Here is a 23,459-nt window from a genome sequence, read left to right as displayed (position 1 = left end):
ACAGACTTGTACGAGCTTCGTACGGAGACGGCGCTGCTTCTTTGTCATATCTCTCCTGCGACGCTGCTGGGCATCCCTTTGCGTTGGTCGCCCCAGTCGCATGGTCGACGGTGATCGCCCTGGTCTCCGGCCGCAACATTCCCAATACAATTCCCCGCGACATCTCCACCACTACCACCCTCCACCACCCAACCTCGACGCTCACTCACCCTGCGCCGCGCAGCTGTCGCTTCAATTCAGGATATGCTCGCGCCCGTCTACTTCTCTGCCTGCCTCTCAGCCTGCCCTGCCGCTGCTCCATAGCCGCGCATCCTGAGACGCCAGACCGAGTCCCTCGCACCCCCGAAGCCCCCATCGACTCACATCCGCAACCACCGCGGCCATGAGACGAATCTCGTCCTTCAAGGAGCAGTACAGGCGAGCTTCGGCGCGTGCTGCTACCCCTCCGCCGCCCGTCTACGAGCCGCTATCGCCCACGCTGCCGCCGACCGAGCTCTCATCAGCGCACCCCGCCAGCAAAGCGAATATCCCAACAGTGTCGCTGCCACCGGGCGCACACACTCATACTGCTCACATACAAACGCCTACTCTCGGGCAGAGTACGCGCGCGTCGGGGAAGCTGGCGTCGCCCGCGGTGACGTATGACCCGTCCTCGCGATCCGTGCCTCCTGCTGCTCCTCCGCAGCCAGCGACGCCATATTCTCTGGCGCAGGCATCGCCCATTGAGGCTCTCGCAGATGTCGCTGTGACGTCGCAGCATACCAGTCGGCCATTTGTTGAGCTGTCGCGCCATCCTGCATACCCAGCGGCATCGCCCACGACCCTCCCTTATCCGATCGCCGAACGCGCCCCAGCACACGCCTTCCCTAGAGAACATGCATATCCCTTCAACGAGCGGCCCGCAAAGAGAGCGCGCTCTGAAGTATACGGCTCTCCGCAGTATGGCCAGTCGCAGTCAAGACCGGCCACGAGCCACATTCCGGGCTGGTCCTACAACGTCGAGCACATGGTGGACAATGGCAGCCGCATATACCAACCCCCCGGCGAACCTAACGACCGGCTTTCAGATGCACAGCTTTTGCTAGATTTTTTCAATGTCTCTACGCAGACTGCACATTCACCACCTTCAACGGCAAAGCGGTGGAGCATCTCACATACAGCGCCGATGGAACACTCCCCAGGACAAATCCAGCAACTGGGTGAGCCTCCAAGCCCATTCACAGCGCCGCAGCCGCCGTCTATCGATCATTACCATCAGCACACGCAGCCCGTCATAGATACGAAACACCCTTTAGGGCAGCCACCGCACGCAGCCCAGACGGCTCCATCTACGCAGATCCACCCACCGACCGATGAAGCATCGAATCCAGTCGCACAGCCTGCAATACAAGGCCCCGTTCCTGTAGAAGAGCCCAAGACCAAAAGACAACAGGGCTGGCCCAAAGGGAAGGCACGAGGCGGTCGTAGTAGCACTAGCGCGACAAGTAGCAAACGAAAGAGGACGCCCAAGCCAAAGAGTGCATCTTCTGCAGGTGCTACCGGCCCTGCAGAACAGACCCAATCGCCTCAAAGTCTGCATGCTGAGCAGCCTGCCGCAGTTGCAGTTGAGAACTCTGCGCCTCCAGCAGAGCTTGCCGAACCCGCGCAGACCTCCCCCACACAAGCCCGCCGTCATTCCTTCTCCACATCAACTTTACCGAACCCGATCGAGCCACCGCTCTCAGCCTCTTCACGCGCCAAGTCACTTCCTCTTGGTTCACAACCGACTGCGCCTGCTCCTGTCGATGCACCTGCTGAGCCTGCAAATGCCCCAGTCGAACCCGAACTCATCTGCGCTTCGTGCAAGTCTTCTGAGTCGGTGGTCAAAGTTGGCGACGGCGAACAATGGATAGGGTGCGACGGCTGTAAAGAGTGGTACCACTACCCCTGCGCGGGGTTCAACAGTGAGCGGGAGGTCCGGGAGGTAAACAAATTCTACTGCGAGCCGTGTAGACCCAAGTTTGGTGAAACAACGAGTAGGTCTACCGACGCACATTGGGCTTATAGTTCTAACATGGTCCAGAGGTTCGTAAATCCGTCAGAGCCCACACCACTGTTGACTACGCTGGTCTAAACGAAGGCGTGCTCAAGACGTCAGACGATAACCCAGAACACCACTATATTGCAGCATTCAAGAACGGTGATATTGAGTTCACGCCCGAGACATTTGCGCGCGTGCCGGCACAGCTCATTACCGGTGACTTTCTTGAAAAGATGAATGGATTCAAAGAACCAATTGTGATTCCTGGCGATATGAACCCCCCACGAGGACTACGAACCGAAGATACCGATGAACAAAAGGACGAGCTCGCATCATACTTTGAATATGAAACAGTTGCGGACGACGGTCAGGACAGTCTCGATATGGTTATTCCTAAGGGATTGACTGTTCGTCGCGTGGCAGAACTCTATGGTCCAAACGAACCTGTGCCAGTAATTGATGTCAAGGCTCAGGAAGGCGAAGGCAAGAAGTGGACCATGGGAAAATGGGCAGACTACTACGAGCAGCAAGGAGAGAAGCCTGTACGGAACGTTATAAGCCTCGAGGTTTCTCGAAGTCGACTTGGAAAGCTAATCCGACGACCTAAAGCTGTCCGGGATATGGACCTGCAAGATTCAGTGTGGCGGGAAGATGACAAGGCCGCTCCACCACCAGTGCAGTTCTACTGCCTGATGTCTGTCGCAGACTGCTTTACTGACTTTCACATCGATTTCGGCGGTTCTTCAGTATACTATCACATCGTCAAGGGAAAAAAGGTCTTCTTCTTCATCCCACCAACCAAGCAAAATCTCAAAAAGTACGAAGATTGGTGTCTCTCGCCCAATCAAGGCCATGACTGGCTCGGCAAGCAGGTCAAGGAGTGCTACCGTGTCGACTTGTACCCAGGAGACACGATGCTGATCCCCTCGGGCTGGATCCATGCGGTCTGGACACCTGAAGACAGTCTTGTTATTGGAGGCAATTTCCTCACTCGCATACATTACGGCATGCAGATCAAGATTCTGGAAATTGAGAAGAACACCAAAGTCGCTTTGCAATTTCGGTATCCTTTCTTCCAAAAGATCATGTGGTTGACCGTTATCAAATACCTAGAAGAGGACCCCGTTCCCGGTCCTGTCCAAGAACTCCTACAAAGCGGTGAGCAGTTCAAACGATCCACACCCATCTACTGCGAGCCTGACAGATTCGGACACAACTCACATCTCGGCGCACAAAACTACAACCGACGATACTACCCTAAGCATGAGCTGGAAGGCCTTACTGATCTTCTCAATTACATCTGGAGGACTGTTCTCATTACGGAGGGAAAGATTGAGGTACCACAAAAGACTCGAAGTGCAGTCAACAAATCGATACCCAAAGGTCATGGCGAACCACTTGTGCTAGCACGGCGATTCGCCATGTGGATTGCCTGGAAACGTGGAAACGAGACAATACCTCCATGGGCTTTCTCTGATGCTATACTTCCTGAGGTAACTGAAACTACAGAGAAGAAGCTTAGCGCTGCTCAAGTCAAGAGACTGGAGCGGGAGACGCTTCATGAAGCCCTACGAGCAACAGCAGAAAGGTCTTCAGCTCGGATCAAAGCCTCTGACGTGGTTCCAGAGCCTTCTCCTCCTGCCGAGATGGAGAACTTCAACAATTTTGACATGGTACCCGTCACTTCTGGCCCACTGACGGGCTTCTTACGCCCATCGGCAAACAATCCGCACATCACAACGCCGAAAACTTCTCAGCTCGGACCCAAGCGTGTTGCGTGTGATGCTTGCAGGAAGCGGCGGATACGATGCAAGCATAAGGACGAGCTTATTGATACGTCAAAGCCCGGAATGCACACCATCGATCTTTCAGGATCTTATGGCATCTCGGTCAAACGTCGTCTAAGCGACCACTCTATTGCAGATAGTCTTTCTAATGCCCCCAATGGTCCTGTGAATGGTGGTCCTATCATGGCAGACGTAAATGGAGATCCATATGCACTCAAGTCCGGCAGAGTGAAGGCTTGTGCTGACTGTCGGAAGAGCAAGGTAAGGCTCGCCAAACCAATCCACTACGCACAACTGATGAATATAGCGTCGTTGCATACATGATGAGTACGGCAACGTTGACCCGATCAAAGCCAATGAAATCCCCATCCCAAGGGGCTCCGCGTCCAAGAAACGACGGGTTAGTGACGAAGACTCAGCATCAACCGCGAAGCGAATGAGACACGCATCATCATATGACGAAGAATACATGAATGGAGACATGCATGCGCGGCACTCCATGCCCAGTCAATTCAACGGTGGCTCATCTTTCCTCCAGGACATTGCCTACTCGGCTCAACAAGCGTTGGATCAGACGCCCGAAAACGATGAACTCGTACCTGTTGATCCTGCTTTACAAGCATACACGAATGGGGACTACAGCAACATGAACGCAGCGACCTTGTATCACGGCAATGAAGATACGGTCATGTCGTCTGTCGAGTATCAACCCGCTGAATCCATGCCCATGAATGGTATCGAGTTTATACAGCACAGCGGCGAGCCCCATGGACCCAGCGTCGAACCACTCACGCCTGGTCCATTACCTCACAACGAAACTACGCACATACCGACAAATGGCTTCACATCAAAATCTGCAGCCGAGCCTCACGCAGTTCGCCATCTCTCGTCACCGGTCTCGGCTGCCTCACCGACAGCCAATGGCTACAATCCGTACATAACCTCGCCAGCCACAAATAATTACAACAATTTCACCACGAATTCCGACTTCCCTCCTCCACCTGTCACGCCAACCGTCAACGCATACAAGGCAGCCCGTGCCCAGCAGCAGCAGCCTTCAGCCCGCAAATCAAGCCATACGCCCTCACGGGGTGGTCGAAACAGCAAGACACCAAAATCGACACCAGGGAGCAAGAAGCATGACAGCAGCGGCAACGGCATCAAGCTCGAAAACGGAATGACTATGGGCACAGGCATGGGTATGAACATGGGCATGCTGAATATGATTGATCCCAATCTAGACCAAGCGAGTTTCGATCTCATCAAACAGCTCCAGCAAGAAGATCTTGGCTTGAGAAGGCGAAGTCGGTGATTTTGACTGTGTGGAGTTTGGCCGTACATTCCGACAGGCTCATTTCTTTTCTTTTCGTCTTTTTCCATATTACACTGCATCTTTGTGCTCTGCTCTGCACAAAAACCCACATATCAGGTTGGGAACATTGCCTCAGCCTCTCTCTCTCTTTTTTCTACACATATTCATGGCTGTGCAGGACGACAAGAACAAGAGGAGAGAGTGCAAGAAAGAATCAAAAGCTGGTTGGCTTTACCTCGCGTACTTTCTTTCCTTTATTTATCTTGGGTAGCATCTGGATTCCTACTTATTATGGATTTTCCCTGTTCTTTGTGTTAAAGTCTCAAAGGTTTTGTTTTTCCTTTTTCTTTTGCTTATACCCAATTGGCACTGGGAGAGTGTACATTGCGCACCTTGGCTTTTCTTCTCCTTTTTCATTTTCATTGTATGGGCATGTGCGTGGGGGGCAGGCGTTTCTCACACATCGTTTTCGATGGGTTTCCTGAAGCCAGCATATGGGGACTGTGCTTCATTTCTTTGGTTTATATGTTTAAGTCACAGGCATAGAAATGCTTCTTTGCCACTGCTAGATTAGTAATGAAGATGCCTAGCAAAAACAAAAGATTCAGAACAAAAGATATGCTGTGCCTTGGTCAAAGTGACTTGCTTGTGTACATGTTTAAGTTGTTCATTTCATTGGACGTGTCTATTTCGTGACTGGTATAGCTAGTGTATGGCAGCTGAACGATCGCGGAACTTGGAGTTCTGCCGTCACTGTCATGGCCTGGGGACATGATAGCTACTGCGGCCAAGATGTTCCTAATCCAACGCGCTCGTAACATTGGAGAACTCGCCCTTCTTGAGCTTAGTCTCCCAGAAGATAGGGTTCGTGTCGTTGAATCCATGCTTGACCCATCCGTCTTCCTTGACGTGGTACAAGTTGATGAAACCTCCAGAGTATGCATCTCGGTGAGTAGCAGCGAGGATACTCCTTCGGCCCAGTTCGAGCGCCTCGTCGTCCTCAAGGTCGTACTTGTATTGTGCGTCGAGCACACCGTATGCGAATGTCTGACCGGAACCGACACAGAAGAGGTTACCGGCTAGACGTGTGCCGTCGCTGTCGATGTAGTAGAGGGCAGGGCCTTCCTGCGGGGTCACACCAGCGCACATGGTTCCCTGTGGACGATTGTTAGGTGGATTGGGTAAAAGAGGAATACAGAGTAACTCACCATACTCAGACCCATGCCCTTGTATGAGTAGACCAGGTTGGCCAGGATCTTGGACGCCGCAGCGACAGAGATGCGGCGCTTGTGTCGCAGTTCATGGAGACGGCATTGCATTCCAAGGTATGCAAGCCAGTATTGGCAATCCTACAGCACGTCAGAATACATTCTGTCCCGCACCATCGCCTTGATATGATAAAGTACGTACAGCAGCGCCACCAGCCATGGTTCCCAACAAGCAGCTGTTGATCTCAATGACCTTCTTGACCGTCTGACTTGCTATCCAGTTTCCAGCGGTGGCACGCGAGTCGGTGGCTACAATGATGCCACCCTTGAAGCGGAAAGCAAGGGTTGTGGTACCGTGGGCGATCTTGATGGGGCAGTTGGGGTTGGAGTAGTCGTCCGTCATTGCGCGGAGCCATGATGCTGACTGTACCGCTGTCAGTAAATATGCACTTTTTAGAATTGATTCAGGGATATAGAGCGCACCTGAGCGACAGGTGGAAGGGCAAACTTGAGGGACAGCTCTGGGGCGCCGCTGTAGAGCTGCAGCTGCTCCTCCTCGGACGGGCCCTCCTCTGTATAAGCCGGTCGGCTGTACTGCGATACTAATGAGTCCATGACTGTTGCAAATTTGTGCACTAGCGACTATCAAAGGGTATCGAAAACGTGATTGAGAAGTCGCAGTGGGGTGGTGTTAGGCTGTTTGAAGTGGTGATGTGAGCTCCAAGCTCCGGCGTTGTCGGGAATGCCAAGGCCAGCCGCGTCCCAGCTGTTGCCTTCACCTTCCACCTTGTCGCACCGTCTTCAACACCAGAAGCATCGTAGACTGTACAGTTTCGGTATCGCTTTCGCATCGCCTATGCCACTGGATATGTTCGTATATAGCCATCACTCACGTATCCTCAGCCTGTCTTTTAAGCCGGTCCGATGTCATCCACATGGTTACGCCCGTCTCTGCCTGTGTAGACAACCCATGACGCAGAGGACTTGTTTTTTACGATATCATACAGCTCACATGGACAATACCGTGTCTTGCAAAACTAAAGAGAAGGAAGAAGGACGTAGTTGCTATGACGACACTCATCGCACCAGAGGCACGCGTACTGCATTACACGCCGACGTACTACCGCAGCGTGGGCTCGACTGCAAAGAAGGACATAGCCAACGACCTATTTACTAAGTCATATCCTACTATATACGTCACCGGGATCCACAGGATCCTCCGCCGCAAGGCGCAACAAACAAATGCTGTGGCTGAACCGTCACATGCCCTTCCGATTGAAACTCGAGGTCATCCAAGACAATGGCGGCAACCCACGCGCGCATTTTCCGACCTCACCTCTTCTGTCACTCGCCCACCACACTAGAACACATGTTTGCATCTACCCGTATGCAGGCACCGTCACTAATCATGCAGGCACTGCTTTTGCCCACATATGTCTTATTAGAACCCTGCCTTGCTTTCAGACGAGCCAGGCGCGTGGTAGTACCGTCTCGCGCATGCGCCGTGGGACTAGCGGGTGACTGTTTAAGGCACAATAATCATGGTAGTAGGTATATACACACAGAGAAAAGGACGTCAAATCAAAAGAGGGGAGTTGACGAGAGAAGGTGGATATGATCATATGTACAGAAAAGGTCGTGTGCCAGTCTTAGAATAAGTAAACCAGGTACCTCCCTCATTGTTGACAACTCTTCTTCCAAGTCTTCTGAATGCACCGTCCTCGCCATCCAACGCCTTATCCATATTATCACCCTTCTCGTCCCCCGTCATCACACATTCCAGCTTTTTCACAAACTGCATATCACCGCCTCGCACCACCCGCACGTCTACACCCCCTCCCACGGATCGACTCCGGGGTCGATATCACTGCACCCCATCACTACAGTAACAATGTGCTGGGTCACTCTCACCCCGTCCAGAGGCAAAAAGAAAGGCTACCAGCCTACCTCGGATTCCTCTTGTGTGGAGGACATCGTTCGCATACATCGTAACCCGGCGTCTCCACGCTTAACCAACGTGCGTATCAAGGCACCCAGTGTGGACGTCGAGGTAGACGAGAAACTCACTCAAGCACATGTCTATCCTCACTTGCAGCATCACCACCGACACCCGCATCTCCATCCACTACACATGCACCCTATACACGGCGAGCACCATCTCGGCGTTAGCCTAGGTCTAGGCCACCAGCACTACCGTGGCAGCCTCGACATGTCTGAGGCCTGGGACCCTAAGCTACGAGGTCAAGGGCGAAAACGATCAATCCCATCGCCATGTCCGCCTCCACCAAAACCAGAACCAGCACCAGCACACCCTCCACCACCCTCTTGCTCCTCTTCCTCCTCTCCCCCTCCTTCAACAGCCCCAGCAGACACCTCCCCCCTCATCCCCCCCAGCATCCCCCGCGACCCAATCTACCACACACAAATCATCCAACCCACCTCCCCCCGCGCCCGCGCCCGCGGTCCCGGCCCCAGCACCGTCCGCGAAACAACCCGCATAGCCCTGCGCACCAGCACCGCCACCAGCAACCAGCCGCAGCAGCGACGCCCCCGAAATAATCTCCGCAGAGTAGCAGGCTACCAGGTGCTAGGCCGCCAGGTGCCTTGGGACTGGGATTGTGTCAGTAGCACCGCCAGCAACAGCAGTAATGCGGGAGGCGGGACCAAAGGCAAGTGGGTAAGGCGGAAGAGTGGAGGTGCGGGACTCGTGTATCCGCCGTTTGGGGATGCGGAGAAGTGGATGTGAGATTATCAGCACATTGAAAGGAAAAGAGGGGAAGGAAAATGCCATTAAAAGAGGCGCATTTCATGTCTAGGGCTATTTTTACTAGGCTGAAGCTAGTAAAAGTAGGGTTCTGGGTTCTAGGGTTTTGACGCGCGCGCGGGAGGGAGGGAGGGGAGATCATCATCACTAAACACCGACGAATTACGACGAGTCTTCTTTCTATCTCCTTTGTTTGCAATCTCTTTTGTTTCATTTATCACGATTTGTTAATCTTCTTCTTATTTCTTTCTTTTGTTATTCTCTTTATATTAATGTTGGGTGTATATATGTGCATTGCGTAATGCAATAAGATATCACATAACACACACCCAAATTTAGGCAACCCAGTACTCAATACACCATTGTAATCGCTATCCAAAACTTCTTTCGTGTGTACCGGGCACCAGCCTATTGTCTGAGGCATAAACTTTGCCTCCTTCGTGTCCTGACACCTCTTAGGGGTCTTTGGATCTTGGCTCTGGGTCGTGTGTGTGTGCAATGTGTGCCACACAAGGATAGCAAGACTTTGCACAAACATCTTCCCATTAATGACATACCTGCCTTGTTCGTGTGGCATAAAGCGATGCCATGCAAGCACCTACTACATGAAGCAGCGCTAGCCTTACGGGCGCAGATCAACCGCATCCGGCCTGACAAATCCGCGCCGCAAAAACTCGTGCCTAGCGTTTCACCACATTGCCTCAGATTGAGGCCATGCCTTGGCGGCTTGCGCTAAGTTGTCGCTAACATCGGATGATTATACGCGGTAAGAAAGGGGAGAAGCGGGGGGAAAGGGAGAATGCGAGGATCAAAGGGAACAGGCTTTTTGCTTGTTTGTTCTTGCATGTATCGTACATTGATATCTTTGATTGCAATTCGGGGCTAAATAGGGGGTATTTTTGCGCTACAAAAAATATAGGATATCGGGACAGTATATGTTACAGGTAAATGCTCGCTATGCAGGTCATCATGATGACAATGATCGTGGGTGGAAACATGAACAAATCAGAAATGAAGGATGTGATGGAACCCGCGGAATACTTCCTGCCATCGGTTGAAAAGAAAGTGATCATCGAGCGCGTATCTGCTAATAAGGTATTACGTCTTGCGCGTATCTTAACAGCAGTGTGACAAGTCATCGGTTTGTACTGGAAATCCCAATATTTGTCGTCATCTCCCTGAACTCGGACCCCACGAGGGTCTTGTGCTGTCTGTTGGTAACGGCGGAGCATTGGAGGCACCGTTTCCAGCAGTGCTGTACCAATTGTTCACGCTGCTCCTTCGTTTGGTTCGCGTAGGTTGCCTGCTGAGGCCGCCGAATCCGAGTACTTCGGGTCGGTCAAGATCGAATGGATCAGACTGTCGAATTGTTCGACGAGCAGGCGTAACCGGTGTAAACACGTTGGTTGCAGGTCTGCTCGGTCCTGGTTCTCCAAAAAACATGCCGGAATCACGGGTGGCGAAAGTCGAGTTTGCATCGAAAGTCGCAGTTGGATTGAAATTTGGCAGCGCCATGGAAGACCGCTGACGGTGATGCTGTGGCAATACGGCCTGGTTTGGTAGCGGCGGTACATTAGGTGGGTCATTAAACGGATTTGCTGTGGGGTAAAGAGACCATGTAGTATGCGAGCTCTGTCCTGAAATCGAGCTCATTGCGCGTTGGTGAGTTTGAGCTGGTTTTCTCTCCCGCGTTGGTGCAACTGGCGGTGGATCATAAACGGATGTGAATGGATCTCTTGGTTCAGGATCCGCAGTAGCTGCAGGGACTTGAGGTGTAACGGGCGTGCTCTTTGGATCGGGGTTGAGTATCAAAAGCGGACGCATCTGCTGTGGATCTGCGAATGGGTTCGGTGTGCCTGTATCCTCTGCGATGTCAGGAAATCGATAGGCAGATATACTGCTAGGTTTTTTGCGAAGTAAGTTCCTCTCGCTCTTCTTGCTTGATATGCTGCCGCTGGAACCTGCACGCCTGTGTGGGTATGCATCTTGCGGCTCACTATTTGATCGAATCCGTCCGTTGGAGTCTCTTGAGTATATCAAGTCCGCGCTGGCCTTGGGAACATGTCGTTGATAAGGGTTCTGGGTGGATCCGGTTTGGCTTCCTTTCAGCCTTGCAACAAATGCGCCTAGTCCTGTCGGTATTGTCCTGATCTTTGATAGCAAACTTGAGTCACTTTGCCTCTTCTCATTCCACCTCCTTGGCTTCGACTTTCGCTTACGCAGGATGAGAAAGAGCAGCCCAATAATCAGAGCCAGCGCCGTAATACCTCCAAAAACACCGCCCAAAATACCAGCAAGGTTCGCATTGGAACCCAGAGTCAAGGGACTATCATCATTGGAGGATCCCTGACCTGGTGCGATTATTCCAGCAGACCCCTCGTTAGACTCTCCCGCAGACCCTGCAAGTGGGGAGCTTGTCACCCGTGGTTGGCCTACAGCTGATGCAGTAATGGATGACTGTGGACTTGTGTCGGACTCCAGAGGAACTGCTGGATTTGTATTCACAGAGATTGAAGTGCCAGATACAAGCAGCGCAGTGGGACTGGCCGGTGCACTCGAAACTTCAACGGGTGATGGAGGAGCAACTCCTGATGTTGGGTTAGAGTTTGTTGGCACGAAGTCAGGAGTGACAGATGGTGGATCACGATTGTTTTGTGATTCCTTTGTAGGAGCTGGTGCCACTACAGGAGCTTGCAAGGGTACTTCAACCGTAGCTAGGGCTTCTATCGGTTGCTCCTGAGCAGCCGAAGCTGGGTTTGGAGACGGAAGAGCAAGCGGTACTACGCGCGCAGAGGATGATGTAAGGACTGTACTAAGCGTACCTGTCGATGATATTCCTGCTACCGCATCCACCGTGGGTGAAGTGGTACTAGTAGGTGGTTGCTGTGGTGCCTGTTCCGGGGGTGAGGATGGTGTTGATGAGGGAGCCGGCGGCGATGGTGGTGGCGGTGGTGGCGGCGGTGGTGGTGGCGGCTGTGATGATGGTGATAATGATGATGGTGGTGGTGGCGGTGGTGGTGGTGGAGGGGGAGGGGGAGGGAGAGAAGGAGCCTGAGCAGTGGTCGTCTGTATCTGCGGCGCTGGTTGAAGGGTTGTAGAAGTGGAGGCTATGACTTGAGAAGAGGTCACAACGGTGGCTGGAGTTGTTGGAGTTGTGACTGCGACCCGGGCGCGAGAACGCGTACACCGTCTCCCATTGACGGTCGTAATCGACTCTGGTGGAGAGGCCATTCGAGCGTTAAATCATAGAAAGACACGCAGGAAAGGATGTAAGGAAAGAGATTAAGAGAAAAAAACACTAGGTGCCGCGGACGCTCTGCGCATGTTAACCCGGGAAATGGGGTATGTCACTGTATGTGGTAGTGGACGAATAATGAACAAAGAGAAAACGTTGTAGTAATTAGAAAAGCAGCCGGGTGCTCGTCAACCGTTGGTATACCATGGTGCGCTTGTAGCCGTCTGAAACGCGGGCGGCTTCATGTCGCGCCTCGAACAGGACTTGAAGCGCCGTAGGCCTCGCAGTTCCTGAACAGCGGTAGGCTCATCGTCTCAGCACACAGACTAGTCACTTGATGGGAGATGCTGGCAGCCGTCATAGCGGCCATGGCAATGGCTATGACCATGTTAGCTGGCGATGAGAATTGTGGTTGAGGGGCAGAGGCAGAGGCGCAGAGAGACAGAGGCGCCCTTGCCCCTCGCTGCGTACGTAGTCGACGGACGATTGGCCATGCTTCCGCTACTGGCACGTGACTCCCTCCCCTCCTACTCTACCACGGCAGCACGCTCAACCCAATGGGCCATGCCATAGCACACCTACTCCAGACAAGTCGCCGTTCTGGTTGCAAGCATCTTGGCCAGCACCTGCCCAACAGAGTCAGGGGCATCGGACGACCTTCACATATCAACCGTCTTGGGGCCAGGTAGCGCCCACCAGAGTGTTGCTGGCACCTGGTAGCCAAGCCAACGACACGACGAGCATAGCAGCTGTCAGAAGCCGTGATCCGGGGTCCATTACTCCTCGAGGTGGCTTGGTATGCATCATCATTGCATGCCCGTCAACATCCATTGTCTGTGGCATGCACATGTGGAGACACTGGTACCCTGGATGCGCACGTCCGGTTTAGGGATCCGCGGCCACTACTCCATCTCGACGTTGCCAACTCGTTGCCCTTCTCCTCCCTGAGTCGAGGATTGACCGAGGCCCAGTTGCACAAGCTCACCACCATGTTCACCTTCAGCGGTAAGTGTCGTCTATTTGTGTTCCCCTCCCTCCCTGTCGTTTCTTTGGGGGGCTTCACGTGGGCGCATGCCGAGGCCCCGTTTGCATCATGTTCCAAACACATGTCCCTCACCCAACAGCATTGCCCATCATCTCGATACAACACCAAGCACTTTGTGAAGCCCAGTGTATACGCCGACTTGTTTCCCACTCGCTCTGAACCTCTTCGGATGCCGGGCTGCAAGTTGTGCTGCGCGCGCTCGTCTGTTTGTTGGACATTTCACACATGTTTCGTCTGAGACATTAGTGCACGTGCAATATAGTCGCTGATACAGGGCTTTCTTCCATAGGAAACCTACTGGCGGGGCAATATGACACGCAGAAACAGAGGTCCCCTCCACCGAAACCGACACCCGTCACGTTTCCTGCTCTCCACCCGCCCGAGCCGTCAACACAAGCACCACCAGCTTCGTGGTCCCAGCCAGGTGCCAGGATAACAGACCATTTTCTGCGACTGAAGAAGCCCTTCGATGTCAGTGAGGAAACCTTGGCCTTGCTAAATGTCACGTTTCAGCCAGAGAGTGACCTGGAAACATTCCTTTCGTCCCTGTCAAACAACGCAGAGTCGTTCATGCCTCCCAAATCCTGGTTTGACAGTCCTGGAGAACAACAGCCGTCCTCAAATACTGGAACCACTCCCAAACTTCTGAGCAATGGTAGAAAAGCACCAGAGCAGCGTGACTTCTTTGCTCGTTCAAGAGAATTGTTTTTCAATAACGCCGATGCCTTCTCTACCCTCACCCGCAAAGGGTGTGGAAGTCAACCACCACTTCGACTGGCTCATTTCCGGAAATTCTGGGAAGGACTTGATAACCTAGCCTACTATTGGGACACATCTTTGGACGAGTACTTGTCCCCAGCTCAAGGAGCAAACAGTGATGAACGAACAGCCTTCAACCCCCTGTCGGGGTCCACAGATACCAATCCCCAAGAGGCCTCGGGTGAAACCGACCCGGAGAGGGCATCTGCAACCAAGTCCGAGCCCTGCATGCTTAGCCCGGAGGAGCCTCGAAAGAAGGCAAAGGTGGGAGATACTAGAGGTGAGAACCAGTCGATATACCTCCAAAGCGACAACGGTTCTGGAAAAGACCTTTCGAATGAATCGGCACATCCAGAACGCATACATCGAAACAACATTGACCCGCTTGGAGCCCCAAGGGGCACTAACAAAAAGGCCGAGAGCACGCCAGCCGATGTTCCTCAAGGCACCTATAGAGGCTATCGTATAGGCAATGGGGCTGGGATGCCTGACCAGTATCGGATTGAGTGCGTGCGTTCTTTCCTAGAGCCTATTGCGTGGGCTTTTGGTGTGACACTCTTTCCACATCGCCGCCCGCCTGTGCTCACAATCGAGCACATTCGATTTCCGGTCCGTATGAGCTCTGTAGCTTGGCGCGGCCCTCAAGACAGAGTCAAGGCTAGACAGGGTTGCTTGGAAGGTCCCGTACTAGGCATGCAGTGTAGAGCCGACGTCAACTTTGGGGCAACCGGAAGACTAGAAGCCCAGTCCACTCTAGATGCTGTAAGAGAGCTAGGGGGGCTACTGTTGCTCGCACAAGAGAGAGCCAGAGAGGGAAAATGTGAGCAAAGAGCTGGCGAAGGCAAATGGTGGACGACCAAAGAGCGCTGGGGTGGAGGCCCTGGGGGCGAAGTTGGTGAGGCTATTGGAGCTGCTGAGATCCTTGAAAAGGACACGATTTCTAAGCCGGAAGAAAAGCCTGTTGAGAGAAATCGAGACGGATCCAAAGCCCGTCGGAGGCCAACACCAGCTGAAGTCTGGAAGACATTGCGACCCGGAAATCCACTCTGGGACCCAAAGGTCACATATGAGGCGATTGGCAAAGACAGGAGTATCGCGTGGGACGATGTAAGCTTTCGTGCAACAGCTTTACAAGGCTCTATTCGCTAATCAGACACCCTAGGTATTCATGGTATCGTCATTGAACCACCACATTAGCTTGTTAAGGCTTCGTATACATCCTGCATATCTGGAGCTTATCACCGAAGGCAGAATCCCTGCTGAGACGCCACCGGAATCTGACTGGTGCTCGCCAAAATTACAGAGAACAAGATGGTTTGACTTGTTCAACATTGAAGACCGCGCTGAAGCTATGAGAGGGGTTTGGGGCATCATGTCCTATCTCATGCGCACTGACAGCGCCGGTCATGAAAATGCTGGTATGAGTGAATGATGCAATTCCGTCATTAGTATACCACATGTATATTTCTCAGACCGTCGACGAGGTCGTGATACAGATTCAAGTGGAATGAATGGTAGACACTGTGTTGGGGTGTCGTCAAGCTCGGGAGGGGCACCGGAATTCTAAACCGGATTGGAATGTCACAGACTACTTGAGAGCCACACCCGATGCACCTAACATCTTCTTCTAGTCCATAACGTTCTCCATTCATCAATATGAGACGTCGGTCTAGATCTTCAACGACTAACAAGTTTCCCGTGTCACGACCCATTCTAACAGTATTAGCAGGCGTGCCTGCTTCACAAATTGTACTAACCCACACTGGCTTGAAACAAAAGGTCAAGCTCTTTTACTAAGAGTCGTTGGGTAAAAGCACAGGAAAGGATAGAACAAGATCACAAGAAATTGTGCAACAATGCTAGCACGACCACGATACGATTGGCCTGGCCCACGTGAAGCCTTTCTTTGCACGTTTATTTGCGTGCAGTTGACTGGTATCAATTTTTGCACAACTCATCGCGCAATCTTTCTGGTCAATCGTTTCACTAAAGGACAATGGCGTTGCTCATCAGCATCTACAACGTGACTTTGTCTCGTTCAGTATAACTGTGGCGCTCCTCGGCAGTCCGTGTTCCATAGGCGCCGTTGTAAGGCGCCTGTCAAATGGTAAACATTCTTGATCGTCTTTTGGTGGCTTGCAACATAATGGACTGCAAAACAACCACGATTATGGGTCGAGATTTCGCCTACATTATCCCAAACATCATTAACATCAGACTTATAGTATGGGCAGCGCTCAAAAGCATCATTCAATCACATCAGGCTGCTATCAACTGCAAAGTACAACACGTAGTAACAAATGTGAGTGACAGAAGTATCTCAATCACGCACTTACAACCGCACATTGTTACAGGCGCCTTTGCACAAGACTCGAGCAAACCAAGAAGGATGATAGGCCATGATACAGCACTTATTATAGCAGCTTCTGTTCAGACCTTGCTCTACCCGGTTATCGGCCCATTGACGTGGTGCAACTAGTCTCAATCTTCAGTAGGCATCCACATGCCGGGTTTGCGACAAGATAAGAAGTACCCATGTATCTATGCATCTCACAAAGGTCATAGTATCCGTGGACTTGATCTCGATCACTCGTTTTCCATTGAATGGTCAAAATAAGCTTAAAGTTTAATAATCATACAGAACAGTGATATGGTAAGCAAGTTGGCTTTCCGGAAGAGGATGTCATAGGGTGTGTACCGATACGAATTAGAATAGAGGGGCCATATCTGGAAACATTCCACCAGATGGTCTCTAACGGACGCCACTAGTAGGAGTAACAGTGGCTTGAAAGCCTACGACAAAGAGTTGCAGACTGAACGGTCAGCAGCCCATCGTTTTCTTCGCACACACATTTCGTCTCTCGTCGTCTACATTTACTATTCATGGCTCGTCGTGCATCGCTGACCCGCCGTTTAGTCTACTTGAGTATATAAAGTTCCATTGCATGCCTGAGCCACCAAATCTAGTACCCAGAAAATAAGCCTTACTTTGCTTACCAAATTTCCCAACCTTGCAAGTCCGTTCATACTAGCCCCCACACCGTCAGCACCGCACAGCTCGGTCTCATTTTCCCTTGCATATCAAAACCTAGAGCTTATCTCGCTCTACTTCTAGTTAGAAGGCTGTTTGCAGCCTCGTTTCTTTATCCACCACACAACGGCTTCCTAAGGGCAGGACGCCGCAAGATTCACCTCTCATGGTAATCTATATCAAGGCTGTACCTCTCACCCACTTCAACACATCATCAACCCATCCCTACCTATTCTCCCAGCCTTTAACATCTCCACTCCTTCAAGACCAATCCCCTATTCATCTCTCCACCATGACAATCCTCACCAACCTCATACTTCTTCCCCTCACACTCCTCACCACTCTCACCACCTCCTCCACTGCTGCTACCCTCGAAACTCCCAAATCCCGTACCCTCCACCCCGAACTCAACGCCGCCCTCCGTACTGCAGCCACATCTTTCGACCGCGCGGCCCTCCTCCCCAACAACGCAGACTGGACCTACGACTTCACCAAGCACCCCAACTATGACTCCCCCACCGGCGCCGTCATTAACGCCGACGCCGCCACCTTCCCCGCCGTCACCGGCCTCGGATCCAGCGTAGCTCTGCTGAAACTCGCGCCGTGCGGCATGCTGCCCCCGCATTTACATCCGCGGGCCACAAATATCGTGACTGCGATTACGGGGAATACGACGACGTGGATGATTGGGGAGAATGGGGTGGGTGTGAGGAGGGTCGAGTTGCTGCCGATGATGGTGACGGTGTTTCCGCAGGCGAGTTTGCATATGATGCAGAATAACGGTATGTTTTCCCTTTCTTTCCCTTTCAAAATCCCATTAGCCAAGCCGTACTTGTGGTGTTGGTTATATTTGGGTACTATTTAGTACATACTTCCTAATCGGGAAAGTCTCGGTCTTTTTTTTTTACCAAAAAAAAGAGTGGGAGGGTTTACTCATCGACTCCCTTCCCATTAAGGAAAAAAATATTGCGTGGACTACAACATCGCACTAGTTTATTTTACATTTACTAATCTCCCAAATATAGACTGCGAGCCCTCATTACTCATCTCCTCGCTTAACAGCGATGACAGTGGTACGCTGAATATTCTGCCTAGTTTGTGGTCTGTACCACAAGACATCATCGGTGCGGGCTTCGGCAACGATGCGTTTAACGCAGCGGATGTGGGCAAGGATATTCCTGCTGTAGGTACAGGTGCGATTATCGGGAGTGCGGAGTGTAAGAAACGGTGTGGTATCTCTACTTGAGTATGAAAAGGATGAGGAGATTTCTATGCTGGAGCAAAGGGGGAGTTTTGGATGGGAAACGTATGTTGTGGGAGGTTTGTGTTGTCGTTGTTCTTTTCACCTTCTTGCTTTTTGGGTTCTGGAGACAAGTGCTATTGTTCTTCGTTAGGAAAAGGAAAATATGTCAATGCAATGCCGCTGTTCTTCGGTCCGGGAAAAAGTACAAGAAAAGGGTGTCAATGCGATCGGGCTTTTTTACTCTGCTTCTTTTTTTTGTTTTTTGACGCTTCAAACGGTAATGTGGCGTTTTGATGCAAGAAGCATGGTATGACCCTGTGATGACAAAAGCAACGATGGCGATGAAGAGAAAAAGGAGAAGAATACACGCCAGCAACCAAACATGGATTTCCTGTTTCTTCCCCTTGTTTATATTTCGAATCTTCATTTACAATCCAAGCACATCTGACATCCCTACCTTCACTATCCTCTCGCATTCCACCACCATCAGCGACTCCCTGGTCCTAGCTGAGACTGCGCTTGGTATAGAATCGCCTAGTGATGGGCTAGCCGGGTCCCATTCCTTAGGTTATGTATATAGAAGATACGTTTCCGAGTCGCTAGGGGTAGTGAAAAGTGTGGCTAGTGCTACCACTGTATGATGATGTTTGCGTATGCAAGGGTCGAGCAAGGTTGGCGTTTTGGAGTTTGATGGTCTTGTGAGAGATAGAAAACGATATTACCATGTCCTTGTCTGAGCACATTGAGAATTACTCTACTGGCCCTCCCCTTGCTTCACAATCCTACTATATCACCAAAGGAAAGGTCTAACGTCGCTTCTCACGCCTTCTTCGGACCGGGGGTTAAGCCATCTCAGGCATTGGCCCGTCCGGCACCGTACCTGCCGTGGCTTATCTGTGCCGAGACGGTCTAGGTACAGAGCAAAAGCATCAGCACTCGAACCATTAACACAATAGCCACGTGATTTATATTCCGCCCCCACAATGCGCTTAGGGCTGATAAACCCATATGCAGTAGCCTGCACGTAAGAATGTGAGTGAGACCAAGTTTTTGTCATGCATCCACTAGGCCAAATTCCGACCGGCCGCGGCTCGGCATCAATCTCCATAGTCAGACTGCCACCCGAACGGATCGGAATGTGTTAGTCGCTTCTTTTTCATTTGTGTTTCAAGGCCATGCCCTTCAAGTCGCTTCTCCTGAGGTCCTAAAATTGGAGAAAACAAGACCTGGTCCTTCCCCGGAAAGTTTCGAAGACATGTGAGTAATGACTTCGTCTGACCAACGAAATGCATCGACCTGCTGGTAGTCAAGGAGAGAGTTCAACCCTCTGACTATCCACTCTTTAACATCCTGGGCGCAAAACTCATATGCAACGACAAAACTAAGGCCCGTGTGAAACGCGCCTATTGGTCTACTAGCCCAGGCGTCTTCCCATGTCTTGCAGATTTCGAGAGCAATGTACTGGCATTCGAATTGCATCTCGTATATGCTTCGGTCGAAGGGTGGCAGGAGTCGCATTAAAATCTTGTTCGTCAGGATAACGACAGACCAGAAGCAGTTGTATGCGGTCATGTCCCTCCAATGGTTGAAGTGGTATATTGTGCGTACCGGGCTACCCCTTTCGCTGGGTTCTCTCTCGGATGCAACGGTCCCGTTTCTGAGTTTCGCATCCATGTGTTCGCCCAGGGTACGAAGGGCATCCTTGAGGTTGCGTACCTTTTGCAGTAAGGCAGCACGTGCAGGATCGTATGGACAGGCATATGAATTTGGATCGACCGGGTAGGACGCATCGATGGGCTGTAATTCGTCTAGGAACTCCATATCATCGAAGGATCCCGAGGAAAAGTCAAGTGATGGGGGAGTCTCGGATGAAGACTTTTGTGATTGACCACTCGAGTCAAAATTGAGGCCCGAGATGCGTGAAAGTTGAAAGACACGTTGGTCACCTAGGTCTTTCAGCTCGTTGAAGATACCTGGCAACTCTGCCATATATTGCATCAAATCGGTGTTCAAGCAATCATCGAATCCCAGTCCCGTCTTGTCGAAAGCTATCTCCCGCCAGCCGGGTGAGGCAAGGAAGCACGGTTTACGTTCGTACATGCAAGTAATAATCTGTCCGCGTGTCAGCTGAGAACGTAATGTGTCTCGGTCGGAGCTATGGAATAAAGTGGCTCTGTCCATGGATTATAGAGGTCGACATACGATTCCACCTCGGTTAAAGCGTAGCATCTCCTTTGTAAAAGTGTCGTGATATCTTCCCGGACCTTGCAGTTCCATCAATCGCCCAGCGCCTCCTACATGGGTCAAATATCGATTCCCCGTCCTGGGTCCTGCGAACGCCTGATGGTGTAAGTATGGTTACGAAGATAAAATCTGACCAAGCAGATCTTACCTCAACCAAACCCAAGAGTACTGATGCGCAGAGTGTCTCGGGTGACAAACCGAGCTGTGGATGCTCGAGGCATGTTTGCAACGTCTTGATGGCCCGAATATAGAGTTCAGGAGAAACAATCTCATTCGCTGCCTTCTTGTAGACCAACGATGTGTGGACATTGACGAGTACAGTAACAGCGGCGTCAAGCGCAGGATTGTGTCCAATTCTAGCCGGGACTTCTTGGATAAAGGATCCAAAGACGGACATTCGATGTCCAGCACTCCCGGTTCTCGTAGCTGCGATCAAAGCATGCGCGAGCTGCTGATCTTGTGATGGTGACGGGTGTCTCGGGAAGGGTGACTTGGGCGGGCTGAACCCCGCTGAGATTGAGCGCGGGGACCTTTTTCGAGGCGTCGAACCGCTTTGCGAAATCCTGAACTTGTGGACCACTGAGCCATTTTCGGCGAACTTTTCGTTCAACTGCGTCAAGCGGTTGTGCCCTTGATCTATGGATTTCTGTGAATATATAGCTTTGGTTTCGGTTAGTATAGCATACCTGGCGGTGCACTGGCTTCATCGCCAGCGAACCTTGTAGAGTTTGCGTTAAACCTGGGACCGAGGTCTCTGAAGGTGTGTCGAGCTGGGGGACCTGGGCATGACTTGCCGTTCTTTTGGCAGTTTACGCAAGTTGGCCAGGTCTCATCTTGTTCATCATTAGCCAGGGTGCTCGAGTCGGGCCCAAGCCATGGAGCTAGCCTTACCGCACTCTAGCAATAGTCAGAAGAAGCTCGCGCGGAGGAGAGATCCGGCGACTTACTAATTTTCCTTTTCCGGCAGATGAGGCACCCCGTGCTTTTAGGGACGCCGACCATACTTTGCAGCTGGCGCACCTATTGAGGGCTGGGAACACGTCGGGTCAGTAATCCGATGGGTGGTGGGATGAAGCCGTGGAATTAATAAAGACATGAGAAGGTGAATTCAAAGCATTCGCGGTCGACGCACATGAATAGCCATTTGGCGGTTGGACGATGCTGTGTATGAAGTATGCGGGATGTCCGTATCCACTACGCTTCTTGGACAAGCTTCCACATTGTGGCTTCGGGCAGGGCTTAGTGCAACAGGGCTGGGTTTTCACATCCCGGACTGGCGGTGGGCGTTTGGTGGAAGATGAAGCTTGCCGACTCACGTGTTCGCAGCATGAAGCCCAAGGAGGCTAGTCCTGACGCGTATACGACCGGGGCGCGATTGATTGGCCGGGCTGGATATGACGTTGGGGAGACAGAGAGTGGTCTCGGGTAGTGTCGTGACTGCGACGAGGCTAGAAGGACGGCCGAAGACGGTGCGTGAGCCGGTCAGATGGCCTGTGTTCACTGTAGCAAAGTGTGGGCGAACGACGGAAGGCCCGACTGCAAGGGCAGCGACAGCCACAGCCAAGCCCAAATGCCCCAGACACCAACCGCAGCACACCCTATGGCATCCCCAAACTCGTGATGAAGGCTTAATACACACATACATGCCCACTCCCGACCGCTCGGCTTCTCCGCTGGCGCCCCGTCTGCTTACCATCCCCTTTCCCCGCTGCTAGAGCCCACACTATACGATACACATGGACCGCAAGCCATCATCTTGTGACTCCCACACCGTACAAGATCGTCGCTGCTCCCCAGCGCCCAAGGCGGACATGGACGACTATGGCAAAAGGAGCCTCATATGCTATTCGCGCGGAGATATATGTTCAAAGCCACCACCGTTTCCAACGTCTGCCACTTTACCGACGGGCATTCCGGCCGCCACAGACGCAACTAAAGTGATGTAAGAGGGGCCCTACTACCGCTTGTAGGGCTGATAAGATATCTGCAGCCTAAATCTGCAACTGAGTGGCAGGTACGAGCCCTCTATGCGTTGTCTGCTAGCAATCGTGGACCATCGGTGTGCATTGAGGCGAAGTACAGTGGTAGCTATAGGCACGTCTAACTAACCTCCTCCACCGCCTTATACTACAAACCTCGGTTGTTACTTACTTTTGCGTACGGCGTATCGCTACTCCAACGGTTTAACCGCGCTCGTGATCCGGAAAGTCTGCCTACTGTATCCGCGGGAGGATCGTGGCAATGCCTATTCGCCTTCGCGGTCGCCGTCACAAAACTCCTTATTCCCGGCCCGCACACAGCCCTACTCCTGTAGCACGCAGTTCAAGACCCGGCTATATCAGTTGTATACGCTCCAAAGGGCCGATTGTGACAGACAGACGCTATTGTATGCAATGGTTGCATTTCGACCACATTTCAGCTAGGAATTAATATCGCCGTCTCACTTCTGGTCACTGCCGATTCTACTACCTAAGGCCTCGTCGCAGCGTTAGCGCCCAAGGGATAAGCTTGCTGACCCTCCTGCAAATGGCCCACCAATAATTATCATCCAGTAGTTGCAGATTTAATTTACTTAAGGCAGGGGGTTGAGCATATTACAACCATGACTTGTATCATCCACATACACAAGCCTCTTTCTGATGGCAGTATACTCACTCCTTCCCTATGTATTATCTAGCGAATTTTCTGTGCTCATTACGCTGTATAGATTCCGACAAAGCATATCGTGACCGAATCGACGCTTCTAAAATGCCAACCCAGGATATCCTCAGATGTGAAATTGTCCACGCCCTACGAGACCCATGCACCGAA

The 23,459-nt window shown here is 51.9% G+C and overlaps 7 protein-coding genes across 7 annotated transcripts; 4 read left to right on the top strand and 3 right to left on the bottom strand.

The window, feature by feature from the left end:
* Nucleotides 1–382: 382 nt before the first annotated feature.
* Nucleotides 383–5,119, top strand: COCSADRAFT_84394 (uncharacterized protein; the record flags this gene model as incomplete). The annotated part of the gene is made up of 3 exons (XM_007699647.1): nucleotides 383–2,015; nucleotides 2,063–4,068; nucleotides 4,115–5,119. 3 exons carry the CDS (start codon nucleotides 383–385, stop codon nucleotides 5,117–5,119), a joined length of 4,644 nt encoding a protein of 1,547 aa, XP_007697837.1.
* A 620-nt stretch (nucleotides 5,120–5,739) lies between these two features.
* Nucleotides 5,740–7,018, bottom strand: COCSADRAFT_112600 (uncharacterized protein). Its single transcript, XM_007699646.1, has 4 exons — nucleotides 6,811–7,018; nucleotides 6,530–6,751; nucleotides 6,328–6,468; nucleotides 5,740–6,274 (listed from the first exon to the last, which is right to left on the bottom strand). Exons 1-4 carry the CDS (start codon nucleotides 6,940–6,942, stop codon nucleotides 5,918–5,920), a joined length of 852 nt encoding a protein of 283 aa, XP_007697836.1. The 5' UTR covers nucleotides 6,943–7,018; the 3' UTR covers nucleotides 5,740–5,917.
* A 1,041-nt stretch (nucleotides 7,019–8,059) lies between these two features.
* COCSADRAFT_34873 (uncharacterized protein) lies at nucleotides 8,060–9,199 on the top strand. The gene has a single exon (XM_007699325.1). The coding sequence runs from the start codon at nucleotides 8,219–8,221 to the stop codon at nucleotides 9,071–9,073; it is 855 nt and encodes a 284-aa protein (XP_007697515.1). The 5' UTR covers nucleotides 8,060–8,218; the 3' UTR covers nucleotides 9,074–9,199.
* Nucleotides 9,200–9,897: 698 nt separating this feature from the next.
* COCSADRAFT_296953 (uncharacterized protein) lies at nucleotides 9,898–12,753 on the bottom strand. Its single transcript, XM_007699645.1, has 2 exons — nucleotides 11,914–12,753; nucleotides 9,898–11,679 (listed from the first exon to the last, which is right to left on the bottom strand). The coding sequence occupies exons 1-2, from the start codon at nucleotides 12,320–12,322 to the stop codon at nucleotides 10,262–10,264; spliced, it is 1,827 nt and encodes a 608-aa protein (XP_007697835.1). The 5' UTR covers nucleotides 12,323–12,753; the 3' UTR covers nucleotides 9,898–10,261.
* A 153-nt stretch (nucleotides 12,754–12,906) lies between these two features.
* Nucleotides 12,907–15,959, top strand: COCSADRAFT_112593 (uncharacterized protein). Its single transcript, XM_007699644.1, has 3 exons — nucleotides 12,907–13,331; nucleotides 13,661–15,237; nucleotides 15,293–15,959. Exons 1-3 carry the CDS (start codon nucleotides 13,316–13,318, stop codon nucleotides 15,560–15,562), a joined length of 1,863 nt encoding a protein of 620 aa, XP_007697834.1. The 5' UTR covers nucleotides 12,907–13,315; the 3' UTR covers nucleotides 15,563–15,959.
* Nucleotides 15,960–17,314: 1,355 nt separating this feature from the next.
* On the top strand, nucleotides 17,315–18,637 carry COCSADRAFT_34871 (uncharacterized protein). The gene is made up of 2 exons (XM_007699324.1): nucleotides 17,315–17,943; nucleotides 18,187–18,637. The coding sequence occupies exons 1-2, from the start codon at nucleotides 17,454–17,456 to the stop codon at nucleotides 18,405–18,407; spliced, it is 711 nt and encodes a 236-aa protein (XP_007697514.1). The 5' UTR covers nucleotides 17,315–17,453; the 3' UTR covers nucleotides 18,408–18,637.
* Nucleotides 18,638–19,586: 949 nt separating this feature from the next.
* Nucleotides 19,587–21,650, bottom strand: COCSADRAFT_158429 (uncharacterized protein; the record flags this gene model as incomplete). The annotated part of the gene is made up of 6 exons (XM_007699643.1): nucleotides 19,587–20,516; nucleotides 20,607–20,744; nucleotides 20,797–21,284; nucleotides 21,335–21,481; nucleotides 21,540–21,545; nucleotides 21,596–21,650. 6 exons carry the CDS (start codon nucleotides 21,648–21,650, stop codon nucleotides 19,587–19,589), a joined length of 1,764 nt encoding a protein of 587 aa, XP_007697833.1.
* Nucleotides 21,651–23,459: the final 1,809 nt, after the last annotated feature.

The sequence above is a fragment of the Bipolaris sorokiniana genome, assembly GCF_000338995.1.
Source record: "Bipolaris sorokiniana ND90Pr unplaced genomic scaffold COCSAscaffold_4, whole genome shotgun sequence".
NCBI classification, from domain to species: Eukaryota; Fungi; Ascomycota; class Dothideomycetes; order Pleosporales; family Pleosporaceae; genus Bipolaris; species Bipolaris sorokiniana.
Note: the sequence above shows the minus strand (reverse complement) of the source record. Positions and strands in the feature narration are given on the sequence as shown.

What these genes read in the sequence shown, in the direction of transcription:
- COCSADRAFT_112600 (XM_007699646.1), bottom strand. Translation starts at nt 6,942, where the DNA reads ATGGACTCATTAGTATCGCAGTACAGCCGACCGGCTTATACAGAGGAG. An exon ending in CCATGGCTGGTGGCGCTGCT is followed by an intron (nt 6,469 to 6,529) that starts GTACGTACTTTA and finishes GACGTGCTGTAG; the next exon opens with GATTGCCAATACTGGCTTGC. An exon ending in AGGGCATGGGTCTGAGTATG is followed by an intron (nt 6,275 to 6,327) that starts GTGAGTTACTCT and finishes AATCGTCCACAG; the next exon opens with GGAACCATGTGCGCTGGTGT.
- COCSADRAFT_34873 (XM_007699325.1), top strand. Translation starts at nt 8,219, where the DNA reads ATGTGCTGGGTCACTCTCACCCCGTCCAGAGGCAAAAAGAAAGGCTAC.
- COCSADRAFT_112593 (XM_007699644.1), top strand. An exon ending in GGAGTATCGCGTGGGACGAT is followed by an intron (nt 15,238 to 15,292) that starts GTAAGCTTTCGT and finishes CAGACACCCTAG; the next exon opens with GTATTCATGGTATCGTCATT.
- COCSADRAFT_296953 (XM_007699645.1), bottom strand. Translation starts at nt 12,322, where the DNA reads ATGGCCTCTCCACCAGAGTCGATTACGACCGTCAATGGGAGACGGTGT. An exon ending in AGCAGGAATATCATCGACAG is followed by an intron (nt 11,680 to 11,913) that starts GTACGCTTAGTA and finishes ACCCAACATCAG; the next exon opens with GAGTTGCTCCTCCATCACCC.
- COCSADRAFT_34871 (XM_007699324.1), top strand. Translation starts at nt 17,454, where the DNA reads ATGACAATCCTCACCAACCTCATACTTCTTCCCCTCACACTCCTCACC. An exon ending in GCATATGATGCAGAATAACG is followed by an intron (nt 17,944 to 18,186) that starts GTATGTTTTCCC and finishes TCCCAAATATAG; the next exon opens with ACTGCGAGCCCTCATTACTC.